This window comes from Sabethes cyaneus, chromosome 2, assembly GCF_943734655.1.
Source record: "Sabethes cyaneus chromosome 2, idSabCyanKW18_F2, whole genome shotgun sequence".
Lineage (NCBI taxonomy): Eukaryota > Metazoa > Arthropoda > Insecta > Diptera > Culicidae > Sabethes > Sabethes cyaneus.
The window spans coordinates 58,219,660-58,236,807 of NC_071354.1; the positions used below are offsets into that span (position 1 = coordinate 58,219,660).

The following is a 17,148-nucleotide window of genomic DNA, read 5'->3' on the forward strand; positions in this document are numbered from 1 at the left end:
TGCTAACCGCTTTTTCACGAGTGCAAGCAGTAATTTAAGGGCTTATCTCGTAGTGCACGTGATGTGGTTCTAGATCAGAATAGCATGCAGAGAGCAACCATGAAGTACTGCAACTTTTTCATGGCGAAACCTTCTTACGATTACGTGATTCATGACACTGAGGCAAATGTTTTTCTCGAGAACGAAGCATCTAAACGAGCCAATGCGTATAAGTAACTAATTTCTCGTTTATAATGGTAGAGGGAACAATATCTGCAAATTATAGAAACTAAACTAAACTGTAGTGTTATCTTTTAGGATTTCATTCGTAGCTGGTCTATTCGTATAGATGAGAGACTCTACGTTATCCCGTAAAAAGTAGTCTAGAGGTGTTAAAGCACACAATTTAAGCGGCATTTCCAGGTCATTTACAGGTGGCGGAAAAATTTATTGCTCTCCAAATTGGGTTTGCAATGAGTCTATTGTATTGCGTCTTGTGATGCAGGTAGCGCCGTCTTGTTGAAACCACACATCGGTCAAATTCAATGCTTGCAAAAATGCGAAAAACCCGTTACCATTGATCGATTGTGGGTTCCACTGGCATGACAAGTTCCGTCGCAAAATACAATTTTTTCAGCGATGCCACTAATACGAATACATTGTATTTTTTTACCACGCAATACGATGCATTTACCCTAATAATCGGCATTAGGGCCTTATCGTGCTGATTTACTTTATCATCCACGACAGTAGGTAAAATTGAAAATATTTCTTCAGAGTTTTTCAGTTTTACCCTCAGAATACACCGCCTGACTCATTCCATGTTAACTGTTTTTTGGTTACATTTTTCTTGTCATATTTAAAGATGTCACACACCTTCATTAAAGTTTTTGTCAATTTACCTGTATTTGATTCGGTAAGCCGGAAGCAACTCGTGATTTTATTAAAAACCCTTCTTCTACCATTTCACCTCTTGAGTTTTTGGCCTTTGTATTGTCGCAAAATTTTGTTACCAAATGCTATAATTGTTGGTCACGTATTCGCATATGTACTCTCTAGTTCATTTAGCCTAAAGACTGTCTCAGAAAGTATGGACGTAGCACGAAAATCAGAAAGAGAAATGTTAGACATGTTTCCTAGAATGTGGCATTTATTGAGCATGTATCTACAATATTGCTTAAGAAAGTAAAGTTTTATCTTTTATATTTATGGCGTTTTAAGAGCGCTTCATTTGCTACCCTATTACGCCATTGCAACCCTATTACGCCGTGAATATAACAGATAAAACTGTACTTTCTTCAGCAATATTATAGATAATTACTAGCTCTACAAATGCATCATATACCGCTTTTTCAAATTGCGCCTGGCTGAGGTTCGAAAAGAGCATGCCAAACCTGCTTAGAGGTATTCCACTCTACCGTTGATTTCGCATAATGGTTAAATACTAAATCTGGCTAGAAGCCAACAGCATCCATATGGCTGCAAATCGGGTTTGTAAGCATTCCATGACATAGTTATTATGAACGGCGATGAATTTTTACCGCAGCTACAAATAGCTTATCATAGCCTTTTTACCAAAGTTTTCGACCTGAGAGAATGTCTCAGACTGGTATAATACTTGCCGTACCGTATACTGCTGTGGCCATGGCAAGGATTTATAGTCGAATTTCACGTATACTCCATATACTCCATAGTCTCTAATAATGTACTTCCCAGCAAGCATCGTACAGCTGTCGCACTCTGGGCTTGATCGATGCTTCTTGTTTGGCTGCTCCTGCTTCTTATAAGTTCGCAATTTCGTGACCCTGAAAAGGACGCTCTGGATGATGCATTTGGAGGGTGTGGGAAATTATTTTAATATTGGCAGAGCCGATCGATAAGAGAAACGGCATGATATGTAACTCCTACTCTCCAACCAAATGTTCCGGACTCATCATGGGGTATTTGTAGAATTAGTTATGATCTACAATATTGCTGTATGCATTGCTATGCATTTTGTTATTTATCGTGCGAGCGTTTTTTTGCTACCAACGGCATTGTAACTCTACAGCTGTACGTAAATACTAATTATAATACTTTACTTTCTCCAGCAATATTGTAGATAATTACTAGCTCCACGAATGCTCCATACACCACTTTTGCATATTATGCTTGGTTAAAATGCAGTAAGCAAAAGTGCAAAAGTGAAAATTTTATATATTTAACAAAACTTTTCTACGGTCTAGTACAAGAGAACACTGAAAACGCTTTTATAAAGAGTTCACTTAGGCTGTTGACGTTTTGAAATTGGCAGAATATGCCATGGTAACGAGAAAACTTATTCCACGCTATTTATAGCTAGTTACGACGAAAAACCCGACAAGCTTTTGCCTCGTTGAAGCATTAGACGCTGTACACTGGGTGGTATCTTTTTTTTCCATGTGTGGACTCATTACTGCGACCAGTATAGTTGATCTATTGTAATATCGCCCGAGTGTTTGCTGTATGACCTGCACTGCATTTCTTTTTGCTATAATCGCTATTGAGTGAGCGATATGCTTATTTTAAATTGTATGCGTGCTTGCGTGTATTGGGGTTTACCCTTCCTTCAAAGCTTGATCTACTTTACCCACTTATTCCTCGCTGTCAGCACTATCCCATATTATAGCCGTCCCTGGCGAGGACTCATTCGTACCTCTGACCAGTACACTTAACTATAGGAGGGACATTTGCACTGTCAAGAGGCTTCCGAGGGTAAATATAGAATTCAGCACGAAGGAAGGGTAAATGGAGGGGCCTGAGAATAAACCCATGCTAAAGTCACTTGACATCGAATGGCTTGATTCTACTAAGATTCGAACCCACGACCACTCGCTTGTCAAAGCAGACTCGGTAACCTTGCGGCTACGGAGCCCCCCTAGCCCCCTGGGTGGTATCTTTGCAATAGCTTTATAATTTCGGACGGGCAAGAAACTTCAATAAACCCTTCAAGCATTATGTGTTGTCCCTTAAAAGGATCGGTTGTTTCATTACCATAACTCTAGCGTACAACACTGACTTTAAACATGCGTGCTTTATGACAGCCTCAAAAACTGCGTCGTTAGCAAATTCAACAGGCAACAACAAGCGCATAAGTTTGCGCGCTTTCTTCTTCTTGTCTCTTTTGGTGATGTGCTTTGCCAAACTTTTTGGTGGCTTTCTTACTGACGCTCTACTATCTTTGCGTCTACTTGCTTTACAGAAACTGGTAACCCTGACCTTAACGAGTAGTAGGCGTTTAAATACGCAAAGTATATTAAAGTATATCTTCAAAGTCCGTAACTCTTTTCAAGCTCTGCTATTTCATAACTTACGCAGCTGCATCTTCTCATCGTTGTTGCTCTAGAATATTTGAAGTTTGAAGTTATTACTATGGACCGTAGAATGAAAGATAATTGCTTTTGCTGAGAAAGATAATTTGCTGAGAAAGGAAAATTCCGCGCGCCTATCTAACTAGTAGGAGTAATTTTGCCACCGAAATTTTGGATTTAACCTTAGGTAACGCAGCTTATGAACACATTTTTGTTTACAGTTTCCATTGTCCATGGAACCGGATTTGGGAGTCGTCTCCACGCTTCTCGGTCTTGGAATGCCACTCTTCAGTCGCCCCTAACACTCGCTGTTCGAACATCCTCGTCAAAAGCGCTCATCCAACGGGTACGGGGCCTGGCTCGAAGTCAAAGACTGCTGTCGGACTCTGTGCTGAATATTGTTTTCGCTGGTCTTTCATTCGGCATTTTTGCTTCGTGGCCAACCGACTGTTACCTGCCGTATTTCATTCGCTTCACAATATCCGCATCATTGTATACTTGATAAATCGCGTAGTTCATGCGCCTGAGCCACACTCCACCTTCTAATATGCCACAAAAAATTGATCGCAGAATCTTACGCTCAAAAACGCTCAATAACGTCCACGCTTCGTGGTCGTAGAGTACCTCCGCAAGAAAAGCACTTTATAGAGCGCGAGTTTCGTACGGAGTTGCAGGCTACGGGACCTCAGCGGTCTACGTAATTCGTATTAGACCCTGTTGGCAGCAACTACCGGCCTTTTTACTTCACATCGTTGTCACAGGTCACTAACGTACCAAGGTAAAAAAATTCGTCGACCACTTCATAAGTATCGCCATCTATCACCACCGTAGTTTCAACACCCGAAGGGCGCCCTATTCTCGCAGCTACCTCATCATCTGCGAACCCTAGACGCATGTGAGATTTCGTGATGATGGTACCGCTTCTCTGCACGCCTCTGAATAGCACCTTCTAATGCAATATTGAATAGCAAATTCGATAGCCCGTCACCTTGCTTCAAACCATCTAACGTCACAAACGAGTCTGTTGACTCCCCGCTATTCTGACGCTTGATTTTGATTCATCAAGCGTAAACATGTATCAGTCTAGTTAGTTTTACTGGAAAACCATGTTCAAGCATAATCCGCTACAGCTCATTTCATTTAACTGAATCGTACGCCGCCTTGAAGTGTCTATAAACAAATGGTGAGTCTACAAGTTGAATTCTCGAAATTTATCGAGGATTTGCGGAAGGTGAACATTTGGTCCGTCGTGGAGCGTCCCTCTCGAATACCGCATTGGTATTCGCCAACAAAGGTTCCCTACAACGGCCTCAGTCTATGAAACAGGATGTGCAAGAGTTCAATAGGCGGGGATGCCATGCTTTCCGGCTGCTTTGCCGTTTTCAGCTCTTTAGCTGCTGTTTTAACCTTGTCCAAAGTTGATGGACCCACTGCTTGTCTATCGTCCTCAAGCATTATCTTATTTCTGTGGAAAACGGAAGGGATCCAAACATGACACGATTTAAATTTTTACTACTAACTCTCGGTCTGCAACATACAAAATGTTTCATATAACATAGAAAAGTATCCGAGCGGCTGAGCAACAGGCCAACAGCATTTCACCGGTTGAGTGGCAGCATTTTTTTCTCGCTAAAATCATATGGTTTCCCCATTTAGAAACTACACGCATAACGCCACAGCATTACTTGAAGTGTTAACTGGTGTGCTACTACAAACACAGGCTAAAACTGTTGAATGAGTTGTCTTTTGCGGTTTTTCTGCATTGCGCCAAGAATCGTTCGTTCTCCCACTGCTGTTGGCGGATGTACCGCAGAGAAGGAAATGGATAAAAACAAACATGTTTTGATTCCTGCTGGAAAATTGAATCGACTGCCAATGCCAATGCATTGCGATTTAGCATCAACTGATACTAATTCCATGCTTGCTCTGCAAATCAGATCTGCAATTTGCTTCAGTTACTGTATTAGCATGATAAAATTTTGTCAATTTATGCCTTTAAATGATAGGAAAAAAGATAGAAAATAGATACTTATATAGATCAGTTATTTTACTTTACATAAATTTTACAAATTATACAAATTTACTTCAACTTTTTCAACAATTTTCAATCTACCTATTTTCTGTATATTTTTCTCTGCTTTCCTTTCCATCTCGAAGTCGTAGAAAAGCGCCACCACAAAGCGAGTGTCTCTCTCGCACGTTGAAAAATCCGCACTTCGCCGGTCGGCTGATGGTTGTGTTGGAAAATGTCGTTATTTTTAGCTCGGTTCGCTCAGAATTTTCCGAGCAGCGGTCCCGAACGGACCTGTGTTTTACTAGTGCTGTGCGGCCACACGGGAGAGAAATTTTTCCCGTTTTGTCCTAAAATGGACTAGAAAGTGTAAAAATTCTGTGCTGTCCCCGGACACCTGGCGGAACTGGGAATGGTTCTTCCGTTCCCAATGATGTGTGGTTCGCAAACAATACTGATGAACGGTTGTGAAATGTGAAGTTTAAATTCGAGTTTAATTTTAAGATGCATGAAAACTTTCCATATCCATATTTAGGTTAACAGTGATTAAATTAGCGAGAGCTGTAGTGATTTCGAAATAGTGTGCTAAAAAGGGAACTAACGAACGGCGATCTACTAACGTAAGATGGATTCGAAATCGGATGTGCCAGTCGTGGCACGTAGGCGACGGAAAGCGGCCCGTCAGATGAGAGAATCCACACCGGATCCGTCGCTGCGGGATGGAACGGCCGACAGTTACGGCAGCCAAAGTCAAGCTTCCGATGAGCAAAGCGGTTCGGAAAATAAAAGCACAGGCCGTAGTACCGTAGATTCTAGCCCGCAAGGATCGGTCAAGGGCTCAAAGAAAAGTTTCATCGAAAGGGCCATGGATTACAGCAGTCATCGAAACAAAATTCTCAGCCGAAAGGACAAAAAACTGGCGGCGGCAGCCCCTCGCAGCCGGTCGGTTCCACGAGACAGTGAGGAGGTGCCAAGCAGTCCGGAAATTTTCTCGCTGTTGCGTCGTGCCAAAAAGAGTCTCACCTCACGGTATGTTGCGTTGGCCTGAGTGTGTGAGAAGGCCGCCCGGAAAACATGCCGGGAATGCGGCGTGTGACATGACTTATAGGTGACGCGACCGTTTAGAACACACATACCTACGTGGTTGTAAATGCGACACAAGCGGTTCTGTTGGCATTTTGTCAAATCGTCTGACCGTTAACGGCTTGTTGGGTGCTATTTTGCCATTTTTCGTAAACATTTGAAAAATTAACAGTCATGCAATGATCTGATGCTTAAGCCAATTTTAATTGAATTTATTAATCTTCGTGGAGACCATTTTTGTCAAAATTAGTGTGACTCGGATCATAATATTTGGAAGGGGACTTATACAACTATAAGGTTTCTTTTTAGTTATGAGTTACAGATTTACGTAAAAACCGGAAAGCTTTGAATTCAACTATGCATTTTCATGCTTGTAAAACAGTATTCTCCATTTCTACCGTCCGACCGTTCTCATACTTGTGTTGTTTATTTTGTAAAAAATAATCTAGACCTTAAACACAAAAATGTTTTTCATTTGTGCCAACTACTAATTTCATTTGTAATGAAAAGACAAGCAAACTTACGCATCCGATGGTAGTTTTTGGTCGGTTGGCTTTTTGCACAAAGTAAAATTCGTGAGAAGGTTCCAGTAATATAATATGCTGTTGATCTTAAAGATAAAACATGCTCACCAAATATTGCCAAAAGCATGCTCGTTTGGGTGGCTAGCTGGTTTAATATTAGCAAATAATACGTTTTTAATTTCGGCCAACTCTCATATAATTGTTGGGATATAGCAGTTTTGATACCTTTCGTAGAAGGTAACGGAACAATTAAATTTTAAACATTAAATAGATAGGATAAGCCATTCTTTTTAAAATGTTTGAAACCTTCAATGCTGATAATTATTTTTAAATTTAAATCTTATCTATGTCATTTTAAAATATAAGACACTATTCAAATTATAAAACTGATTGTACAAAAGTAATGTATTAGATTAGATTATAAAAATAAGCCAAATCATATTTTATCTTGTAAAATTGGAAGCAAGGTTGAAAATTCGTGGGCTTGAGAAATCTGAGGGGCTGGATCTGCTCAACACCGAACGTGATCCGGTGTTTCTTTTCGACGTCAGCAAACTCCAGACAGAAAAAGGGCGTCGAGGAAGTTAGATGCTTCCTATTCATTCACTAGAACACGTTCGGGAATAGCCGATGTATTCAACGCATTGTTCTACTCCCCTAGCCACTTTCACTTGGTGTCGATCAATGTTCTTCTCATAACTCCGTGGATGTCTCTTTCTCTGTAGCTCTATTGATCCTCCTCTAATACCAATTGAATCGAGATCATTCTGGCATTGACGCAGTCTGAGTCCAGTGAAATGGTTTGGTAAGCACTCAGCATTCTCAGGGCCATCAACATGCACGTGCACATGCAATCCAGTATGGATTGCAATAGCTAACTGTTATTGACGTGGTAACACAAGCCAGGAGCTTCCTCTTGCTCTCTTGCTGCAAACTATCGTCGAAATGCTCTGTAAGACTTTTATAGGCGCTATAATCGCATTTGCCGCCTTCTTACAGGCATAATCCACGTGACTATTGAAGTTTATTCAGTCGTTGAATATATCGCTCCGAAGTGTTTCACTGTACGAGTCAATGGTTAATTCCACGAACACGGTTTTCACTTGCTGCACTGCCTTTCGGATGTTAATCTTTGCCACGTCTTCCTTTTATGATGCGCTATCGCCAGCTATCCTGTCATCTACAGAACTTATGACAACCATGGTGAGCACCCTAGCTGGAAGGAGGAGACAACAATCTTCAGGTTCATGAGAAAGTTCAGCTTCAATACTACGTCATGCATCGCATTTCTTAACGTCAAACTGAGGACGAAGACCTAAGAAACGCCCACCGCTATTATAGATTCCCTGTTTTTTTCGATCAGCAGTCGGTCCTGAATTCCTGTTAAAATATACACGAAGCCAACAGGAAGCTTTCTGTACGTCTAAGGTGACCACTGGACGATAGCGATTTCCTCTTCTCTGTTGTTTCTGCGCTGTTTTCGTAGCTTCCAGCACTGTTCGAATGTGCATCCACAGTAGGCTTGCCTTTCCTGAAGAACTGCATTCTGCAGAATTGCGTTCTCATTGTTCGTGTACTTAGTAAGTCTATATTGGACTAGCTGTAGCTCGCGTGCGTAGTTCGTGTCTAACTGAGACCGAATCGTAGGTACCCAATGTAATTTTCTATAATTTCGGCGAAAAAACACTTTTTTTTGCTGTGATAACCTAAGCAACAATGTGAGTTTTATTGTACTCTTATGGTGGTCTTGAAGACTAATTTTGGTCTTAAATGCCATCATTAGAAAGTAATAAAACCCAAATTGTTACCTGGGAACCTAGATTCACTATAACGGAGATAACTTGAATGCACGACCGTAACGCCTAAATGTACCTTTAACACTATGTTACTCTATGAGATGCAACTACGTTACTGATGCTTCTCTTGACTGCAATCTGGCATAATTTGTTTATGCTTTTGCTTACATTTGTACACTAATTTGCCACTGTCAGCTGTGGCCCTGAACCTTTAGCCAGGACATTTATATCTGTATAAGCTGCGATTCTTGCTACCGAAACATGTCATCCTGTCAGCGGTCTGGATTTCTTTGCAGACGGAATAAGACTCTTGTATAGTAGATTACGCTCTCTACCAGTTTAACAACTATATCCAGGCTTCTAGGCTGAGAGATCTCCGAGAGGTGGTCCCGATTTCGCTAGCAACTGAATAAGTTACTTCCATCGATGCATTTCTGTAACGCGATTACGAACGTATCCAGGTTTTTAAGCTAAGTTTAGAGTTCCATTTAATCATGGGGCCTTCTCACTCTTCTTGGCTTCTATCAATGTGGGGGGGTATTAGTAGCTACGCTAGGCTGACTAGACGTCCCGGATTGTGCGGGACTGTCCCGGATTTGGATGGCTTGTCCCGGATTACCAAGCGTCCCGGAAAGTGTCCCGCATTGATAATTGTTTTAATCGTGCCAGTTGAATGTTGAAACGCTCAGAGGAACGGTCTCCTACTTATGAATTATTGTTGAAACAAGTGCATTCAACTGAAAAATTTATGCATATTTTGTATTAATTTGCCTCAAAATAACTTTGTTGTACCGTGGACCGCCGTTCATTTGAACGATTGCTCAGCAAACTAACGGAGTTTGTTTTTAATTTGAATAACTGGCGACCTTAAATATGCTGCACTTATATGTATTGCCGGCCCTGTTATCTGATTAACTGTTATTTGATTTGCATTGGCGTAGCTAGAGGGGGTGCCTGGGGTACCAGGCCCCCTCCAGAATTCTGCAGGCCCCCTCCAGAAATTTTCCCCATTGTAATTTAAAAACCGGAAAAAATGTATGTGTTCCCACTTGGAAGATGTTTTCTTTTTTGCTAGGTATCGCAAACGCGCAGTAGTCGTCGTCGTCAGTAGCCATCAGTAGCCTGCTAGCCATCCCGGCTTAAATTGTTTTAAGCAGTCGTCTCCATTCAACTCGATCTTGAGCCACTCGTCGCCAATTTCCCGGTCTCAGAAATTGCAAATCACTTTCGACTTGGTCGAGCCATCTTTGCACGTTAAGTCTTTTTGTTCCTGGTGCTGGTGCAGTTATTGAAGAGAACTGTTTTCGTCGCACTGACGTCCGGTATCCCTTCGACGTATCCGGCCCACCGTAGCCTACTGACTTTCGCTAGATGACGATGGGAATCTGTCCAAACAGTGCCTGTAGCTCGTGATTCATACGCCTCCGCTACTCTTCGCTTTCAGTTTGTACTCTGCCAAATATCGTCCGCAGTATCTTCCGTTCGAACACGACAAGGACGCTCCGTGGGCAGTCGGCTTCCAGTCTAAAAAGAACTACTATTCTTCGTATGGTGTTGTTTGCTTCTTGATCATAGCGGTTTGCGAAGGGCAAAGTAGGCCAGATTTCCGCTCAAATGCGCCGGTGGATCTCCTTACTATTGTTGTTGTCCGTGGTAACCAGCAATCCCAAATACACCAACTCATCTGCCACTTCTAGTTCGTCGCCGTCAACAGCTATTAGCATTCATGGGAAGCACGTGTTTGTTTCCTTTGAGCCTCTTTCTTGTGTGTATTTGGTTTTCGACGCATTTATGTTTAGCCCAACCCTCCAAGACTCCGCTTTCGTCGGAACACCCCCTCAAGAACGATGATGAACAGGATGCAGGAAAAGCCGTCACCTTGCCAACCCTTTGCACGCCTCGACGGAACTCGAAAGTGTCCCCAAATGCTTACGGAATACATCGCTCGATCCAATGTAGCTTTGATCAGTTGCGTCAGTTTATCCGGAAAACCGTGTTCGTGCATTATCTACCTGTTGGTCTCGATAGATGTAATATAAATGTAATGCGTGGGCATGTATCACTCCCGACATTTCTGCAAGATCTGTTGGATGGGTCGGATGGTAAACATCTGGTCCGTAATTGCGTGGGCCCTCATCAAGCCCGCCCGGTATTTCCCTACAAAATTCTGCTATCGATGACAGCCGGCATGACGGGATCATAATGAAAATTTTTTTGGAAGGCACCCCCTAGGCCCCCTCCAGGAAAATTTCCTAGCTACGCCAATGTTGATTTGATTTGATAAGTCATTCAATATGTCCTGCCGTCGGTCATCGTCCTCAGCATAACGTCGGGGTGGTTCGTGCTGTTTTAATATACAATTTGATCATGAGTCTCTCGTCGCCAGTTTCCCAGGCGTCTTATAAGTCTCAAACTGCTATCGACCTGGTCGAGCCATCTGGCACGTATGTCCTCCTGTCGATGTCCTCACGTATGGCATGCTCGTAGAAGACGTGTCCGGCTCATCGTAGCCTACCGACTTTCGTCAAATGTACGAACAATCCTTCATCTTATCCTTAAGCAATAACTCATCATTTATACGCATCCGCCACTCTCTGCTTTCACTTTGTACTTCACCAAACATTGTCCGCAGCACATGCCTCAAACACGGTAAGGGTGCGTATGTCCTCCGTGAGCAGTATCACAGTTTTAAGTTCATGAAGAACTACTGGTCTAATAAAGGTTTTGTACATTGTCAGCTTCGTACGGAGGCATATGCTTCTTGATCGTAGCGTTTTGCAAAGAGCAAAATTAGCTGGCTTTTCCGCGTGCATGTGGTGCTGGATCTTTTGAATAGTGTTGTTGTTCGCGGTCACAAGTTATCCCAACTATGCGAACTCACTAACTCACTACCACTTCTAGTTCGACGCCATACCGGGCTACCGTCCGTGGGAGTCGCGAACTTGTCAGTTTGAGCCTTATTTTTTCATGTATTTGCCCTTCGATGCATTTATTTTTAACCTAAAATCCTTATCTTCAGTCCAGGGTAGATTGCCTTTGCCGTCCCGCATTCGTCCAAAAAAAAATCTGGTCACTTTAAGGGGAAACCGAAAGTGGCTCAAAGATGGCTGGATAAATGGCTACCATTCGAAGCATGTATTGTTTTGCGCCTTAAATATGCATCTGTATTGGCAGAGCACGCTTTTGCCACGTAATCAATGCTTCCAGCGCTGTTATAATGTCCTAAAACTTGTAATTCAATTTATCGATCTGCTGTGTATCAATAAACGCTCAGCAAAACATAATTGCTAATGGAAAATAAATTTAACTGAACATATCGATCATTACGTGTTCAAAGCGACCAATGTATAATTTGGAATTAGTTAATAGATATTTGGTTACGCACATATTTCGTTGAACTAGCGATTTCGGAAAAAGCAGCAACACAGTATTAAACTTTCGTCACATCAATGAGCTTTTAAAGAGCTTTCAACTTTCGCCGCATCGATGAGCTTAGAGTGAAATAAACAAACAAAACGCAAACGCAGGAATCAAAAACGCAATCCGATGCAAGCGGATTAATTAAACATCCTAGTGATCCTATGCATTATTCAGTTGCTGCTATTAATTTTGATTGAATCGGAATTCCTTGATAAAGAAAACAAACCCTTTTTCGGGATGTTTGTAGTCAGTGCGGTTGGCTGCGGATCAGCTGTTTATGTTTGCAAGCTCCGCTATTTGACATATATTACTAATACTAATGCAATATTCAAATAAACGTTTAGGTTTTTAACGAACACATGAGATGTACAGTACAGTGTTTGTCGCACTAACACAATAACGTTAGCCACTTTCGGTTCCGCCTTAAGCTACGCTTAACAAGTAGTCGTTGTGACTCGTATCTTTTGTCCAATGCTGGAAGGTGCATGGGTCGAACCAAGCTATAATCTGGGATTATAACTGGATTCGAACTCACAATACCCACCAAGGCATGTGGTACGCTGGTACTAACGTACCTTTGAACCATAGAGGCGCTGGACAAAAGGAGACTACACAACCCTTTTTATTAAGCGTGCGACGTATCTTTCAAACTCCACCATCTGGTAGGTTGGGTTATTTATAGACACACAAATTGTGCCTATTGTAATCGAACTACCGAATTAAGTTTCAATCTAACAGCCATAGGCACTTGCGACTTACAAGGTACTGCACGTGACGTTGTTTGTCCGTTAGCGTGTTAGCCGCGATTCTCAACGCGGATCTTCGGGTTGAAGGCTCCGTTCCTATGAAACTTCGTGTTTTTGTCTTGACCTGGGAATGCGGTCAGGCATATAAATTATCATTTCTTGTTAATTTTATAAATTAACATTTTTTGAACACCATATTGCAGATAATAATTTACTCTACAATTGTCTCATACAGCACTTTTCCGAACTCTGTTTCGACGAGGGGCTATAGTCAAATGAGCAAAAACAGCAAATGGTACCTGCTTCTAGCCTGGCTACTTAATTGTACAAATTGGAGTATTTCCAGGTATGGTCACATCGAGGCGCTAGGTAGGGGTTGAGGATGTCCAGAACAATGTTAGGCGCTTCTTCCTAGTCCTTATATTGGAGGCTAGCTTCCGATTGCAAGGCTTACATTTTCACAGCGTCATCCAAGGCATTCTCGGTCTTGGCGCTTTGTAAGAAGAGTTGCTAACTTTAGGTATCTTTCTTTAGGTTCTTGCTCCTGCTTCTGCTCGTGCTTATGATGGACTTTCGGAATAGACGACAATAGCGATCTCGCCAGGTTTTTGCTTCTTGGGAACACGTTTGCTTCTTCATTTCTTGAACCGGGCATGCGGTTATCGTCTTCTTTTGCTGTTCTGTCAGCCGTTATTCTTTATTTTAGTTATCCCCCTCTCCTCCGTGGCGCTATCATTACTCGTTGTAGATTGACGCCTTTCATTATCATTCACTACCCAAATAATGTGTATACAACACACATTGTGCATTCCAGGTAAACCCTCTAATATGATATACATACCAGGCTGTGAGATGTATGAGTGCATGTCTGGTTTTAGTTTTCAAAAGGTCGTATAATCAACCCATTTGCATGGACAAACCTGGTGTTTTTGTCTTGACCTTCAATGAGGTCAGGTTTATAATTAGAATTTTTAAAATGGTGGTTTTTTACAATTAACGTGGGGGACGGTAGAAGAAAGTTATGAAACAAAGATATTGATGAAGTTCCAAACAGAATGGAAACGAATACGAAACGGGAACAGAACGGGAAAATTAGGCCTAATGGAGGTAGATAATATTCGTTCAACGAAATTCAACTAAGTTTTGAAGTTTCGATTTGGGTTCATTGAGATTAGCTGCAAAAAAAATGAAATTAACTTAGCCAAAATTCAGCAAAATGTGTAGCATAACAAATTAGTGTGTCTATGATCCATAGATGATTGTGGTTTGATACCGAGACACCGAGTGCTTTTACAACAAAATCAGACACGACTTTATAGATGAACAGAAGGACAAAAGATGAAAAAACAACCATGACACCAAACTGATCGATCGAACATTGCACCTTTTATTCTAGCAAACCGAAAACCGACGACTCCAGTGATGGGGGAAAGATTTCCGACACGGAAGTACGCAAAAGACGGGAACGTATCGAACGGTACCAAACGGAACGGAGCAGAGAAAATGAAGCACGCTCAACGCAGCTTCAGGCTAATCTGTCCCGCTTCAATGACGAACGTCGAAAGTTTGAGCTGGAAAAGCTAAAATTTCTACAGGAAAAGCGCGAACTGGATCGCATGAGACTGCGTCGGTTCGAAAAGTACCGCGAAGAGATGTTGGAAGAGCAGCGCCAGAAGCTGCAGGTCGAACTGAGAAACCGAGAACAAGAAGAGGAACGCTCCAAAAGCATTGAGGCTCCGATTTTGCCCCCGGCTCCACCGACACGTTCCAAGACACCCGTTTCACCGGGACCGATTAAGAAGAAACTACTGATCATCCCGAAGACGTCCAGTGCTTCGGCTTCGAGCAGCGAAGAGGAAAGACACAACACCAGCGACGAGGAGAAACTGGCGACGGTTCGGCGACGGTTTTCGCCACGAAAACCGAAAAGACCAAGATCGACGAAAATTGAACACTTGAAGGTTTCCAAAACGCCGGAACCGGCAACGTCTCCCGAGCCGGAGTCAGAACTGCCGTCCGATTTCCCACCGGAAGTGGAACCTGTTGAGCAGGAACTAAAACAAGAAGTTGTACAAGCAGAGGAAGTGATTATTCCAGAAGTAAAGATTGAAGATGAAACTGTGTTGACGCAGCGGAAAGTTGCTAAACCGGAGGACGATGAAGCGAAGGAAGACACAGTCAAGGAGAAGTCTGACACAGAAAAAAATGTGAATGAGAATGGTATAAAGGAAATGGTAGCTGTTGATGAGAAGAAAGCTATTGATCTCAAGGAGAAAAAGCGACGACGAGCCTTGGTAGTTTATGTAGAGAAGGAGGACGATCAGTTCAATTGGACGGAAATATACGAAGAATGGAGAGATCTTTGGCTCGATTTCTTAGACGATAAGCCCTTGGAGAGAAACCGATTGCGACTGCAGGTGAACGAATGCTTGTTCTACTTTGGGGTGCTGGTGATGTTGTGCGGGGTTGGAGGAGTTGTATTCCGAGTTACGGAGGGAACGTTTGAGTCGCAGTACAAATGCGGTGTCAAACGGGTTAAGCGCGATTTCATCGATCATCTTTGGCTTTCCAGTCACAATCAAAAGTATGGCTGACTATTGTTTTATTCTGTAGAGTTTAAATATTTTTAAACCTTTTTGAAGGGAAGAGGACTGGAAACAGACAGCTAGGGCTAGACTGAGAAAATTTGAAGAAGAACTGCAGATTGCTTTCGATGCCGGGATGAAAACCTACAGCGGCAGTACGGCGTGGAACTTTGTAAACGGCGTTATCTATTCGCTGACTGTTGTATCAACCATTGGTAATTCAACCTTTTTCAGCAAATTAAATTGTGTTCCTGTTACTTTACAATTACTTCATGGAACAAATTGGAAAAAACAGAGAGATTGACTAAAACTTTTGTTCGTTGCAGGTTATGGTCACATATCACCATCCACGACCACGGGAAGGGCGCTAACGATAATTTACGCCATTATCGGAATTCCAATATTCTTGATTGTGCTGGCAGATTTCGGAAAACTGTTCACCCGAGGTATAAAATTCCTATGGGCTTATGTACGACGATTATATTACACCGGTTCGATCCGTAAAGTACGAAAAACGGCACAAGTAAAGGTATTAATTTTTCAAAACACTAATGAAAACAAGATGTTATATTGTTCTTTCATATTTCAGGAGGTAATGAAAGGACTGAACGTAGTTTATGACATGGTTCGTCGTCCTAGTGGAGAAAACGAACTTCAACCGCCCAGTGACTCCAAAACTAACGATCAACCACCCATCCAACCATCAACTTCGAATGAGATTCCACCGACGTGCGATTCTCCAACCACTCCGGTTCCAGAAACTTTCGAGATTGACGATGAGTTTAACCTACCAATTTCTGTCGCCATTTTCATCCTGGTTGCGTATATGCTCTTTGGAGCTACCATCTACTTCACCTGGGAGAATTGGTCGTTTTTCGAAGCATTTTACTTTGTGTTCATCTCTATTTCCACCATCGGCTTCGGAGACTTTGTTCCACAACACCCCATCTACATGATGTGCAGTATTCTCTATCTGATTTTCGGTCTCGCTCTAACATCGATGTGTATCAACGTAGTTCAATTGAAGTTAAGTGACAGCTTCCGCCAGGCCAGCGCAAAAATTGGAGCCACAATTGGATTGCAGATGGCTGAAGCTGCTTCTTTACAACACTCCCAGATTCACACCCCTATCGAGCTCTCCGGAGTTCATACGAGCACTCCCGTCGGAAATGATTCTCAGCGATCCCCAAATGGGGACGCTGTAGTGCTTCCGGATAAAACCAGAGCAACGACCGCGGAAGATGATAAAAAAGAAAGCAAGAAGGACTAGTGATTCGCAACGAATCATTTGGCAAACCCATGACTGACGTTCGAGTTATACAATGTATTGACGAAATATCGATTGGATTGTTTTTACAAAGCTCTCAAGATTATATCAAGTTACTAAATGCACAAGGGCTAGATTATCGCCATTTTCTCCAGCAAAAGCTAGCTCAATGCAAAGTTGATCGATTTAAATAATTTATCATATATATTTACTGTAGATTTAGGATGAACCAAAAAATCGACTATGTTCGTATGAACATACAGTGCTGATGAACGACGAATTTTATTCTGAATAAGCGACCTAATCTCACCAAAGTTTGCTTGAATGCGATTTTTACATAGAAAGCAGCTACTAATCCGTAAACTTACTGCGCAGCTTTGCGAGAAGAAGCATCGAACCTAATTAATT

The 17,148-nt window shown here is 42.1% G+C and overlaps 1 protein-coding gene across 1 annotated transcript; it reads left to right on the top strand.

Moving 5' to 3' along the window:
• The first annotated feature begins 5,944 nt into the window (after window positions 1-5,944).
• Window positions 5,945-16,743, top strand: LOC128735464 (trichohyalin). Its single transcript, XM_053829947.1, has 5 exons — window positions 5,945-6,348; window positions 14,285-15,472; window positions 15,531-15,688; window positions 15,800-16,002; window positions 16,063-16,743. The coding sequence occupies exons 1-5, from the start codon at window positions 5,945-5,947 to the stop codon at window positions 16,741-16,743; spliced, it is 2,634 nt and encodes an 877-aa protein (XP_053685922.1).
• Window positions 16,744-17,148: the final 405 nt, after the last annotated feature.

Coding starts and splice junctions, on each gene's coding strand:
- LOC128735464 (XM_053829947.1), top strand. CDS start 5,945: ATGGATTCGAAATCGGATGTGCCAGTCGTGGCACGTAGGCGACGGAAA. Junction 15,473..15,530: donor CTTTCCAGTCACAATCAAAA/GTATGGCTGACT, acceptor ACCTTTTTGAAG/GGAAGAGGACTGGAAACAGA. Junction 15,689..15,799: donor GACTGTTGTATCAACCATTG/GTAATTCAACCT, acceptor TGTTCGTTGCAG/GTTATGGTCACATATCACCA.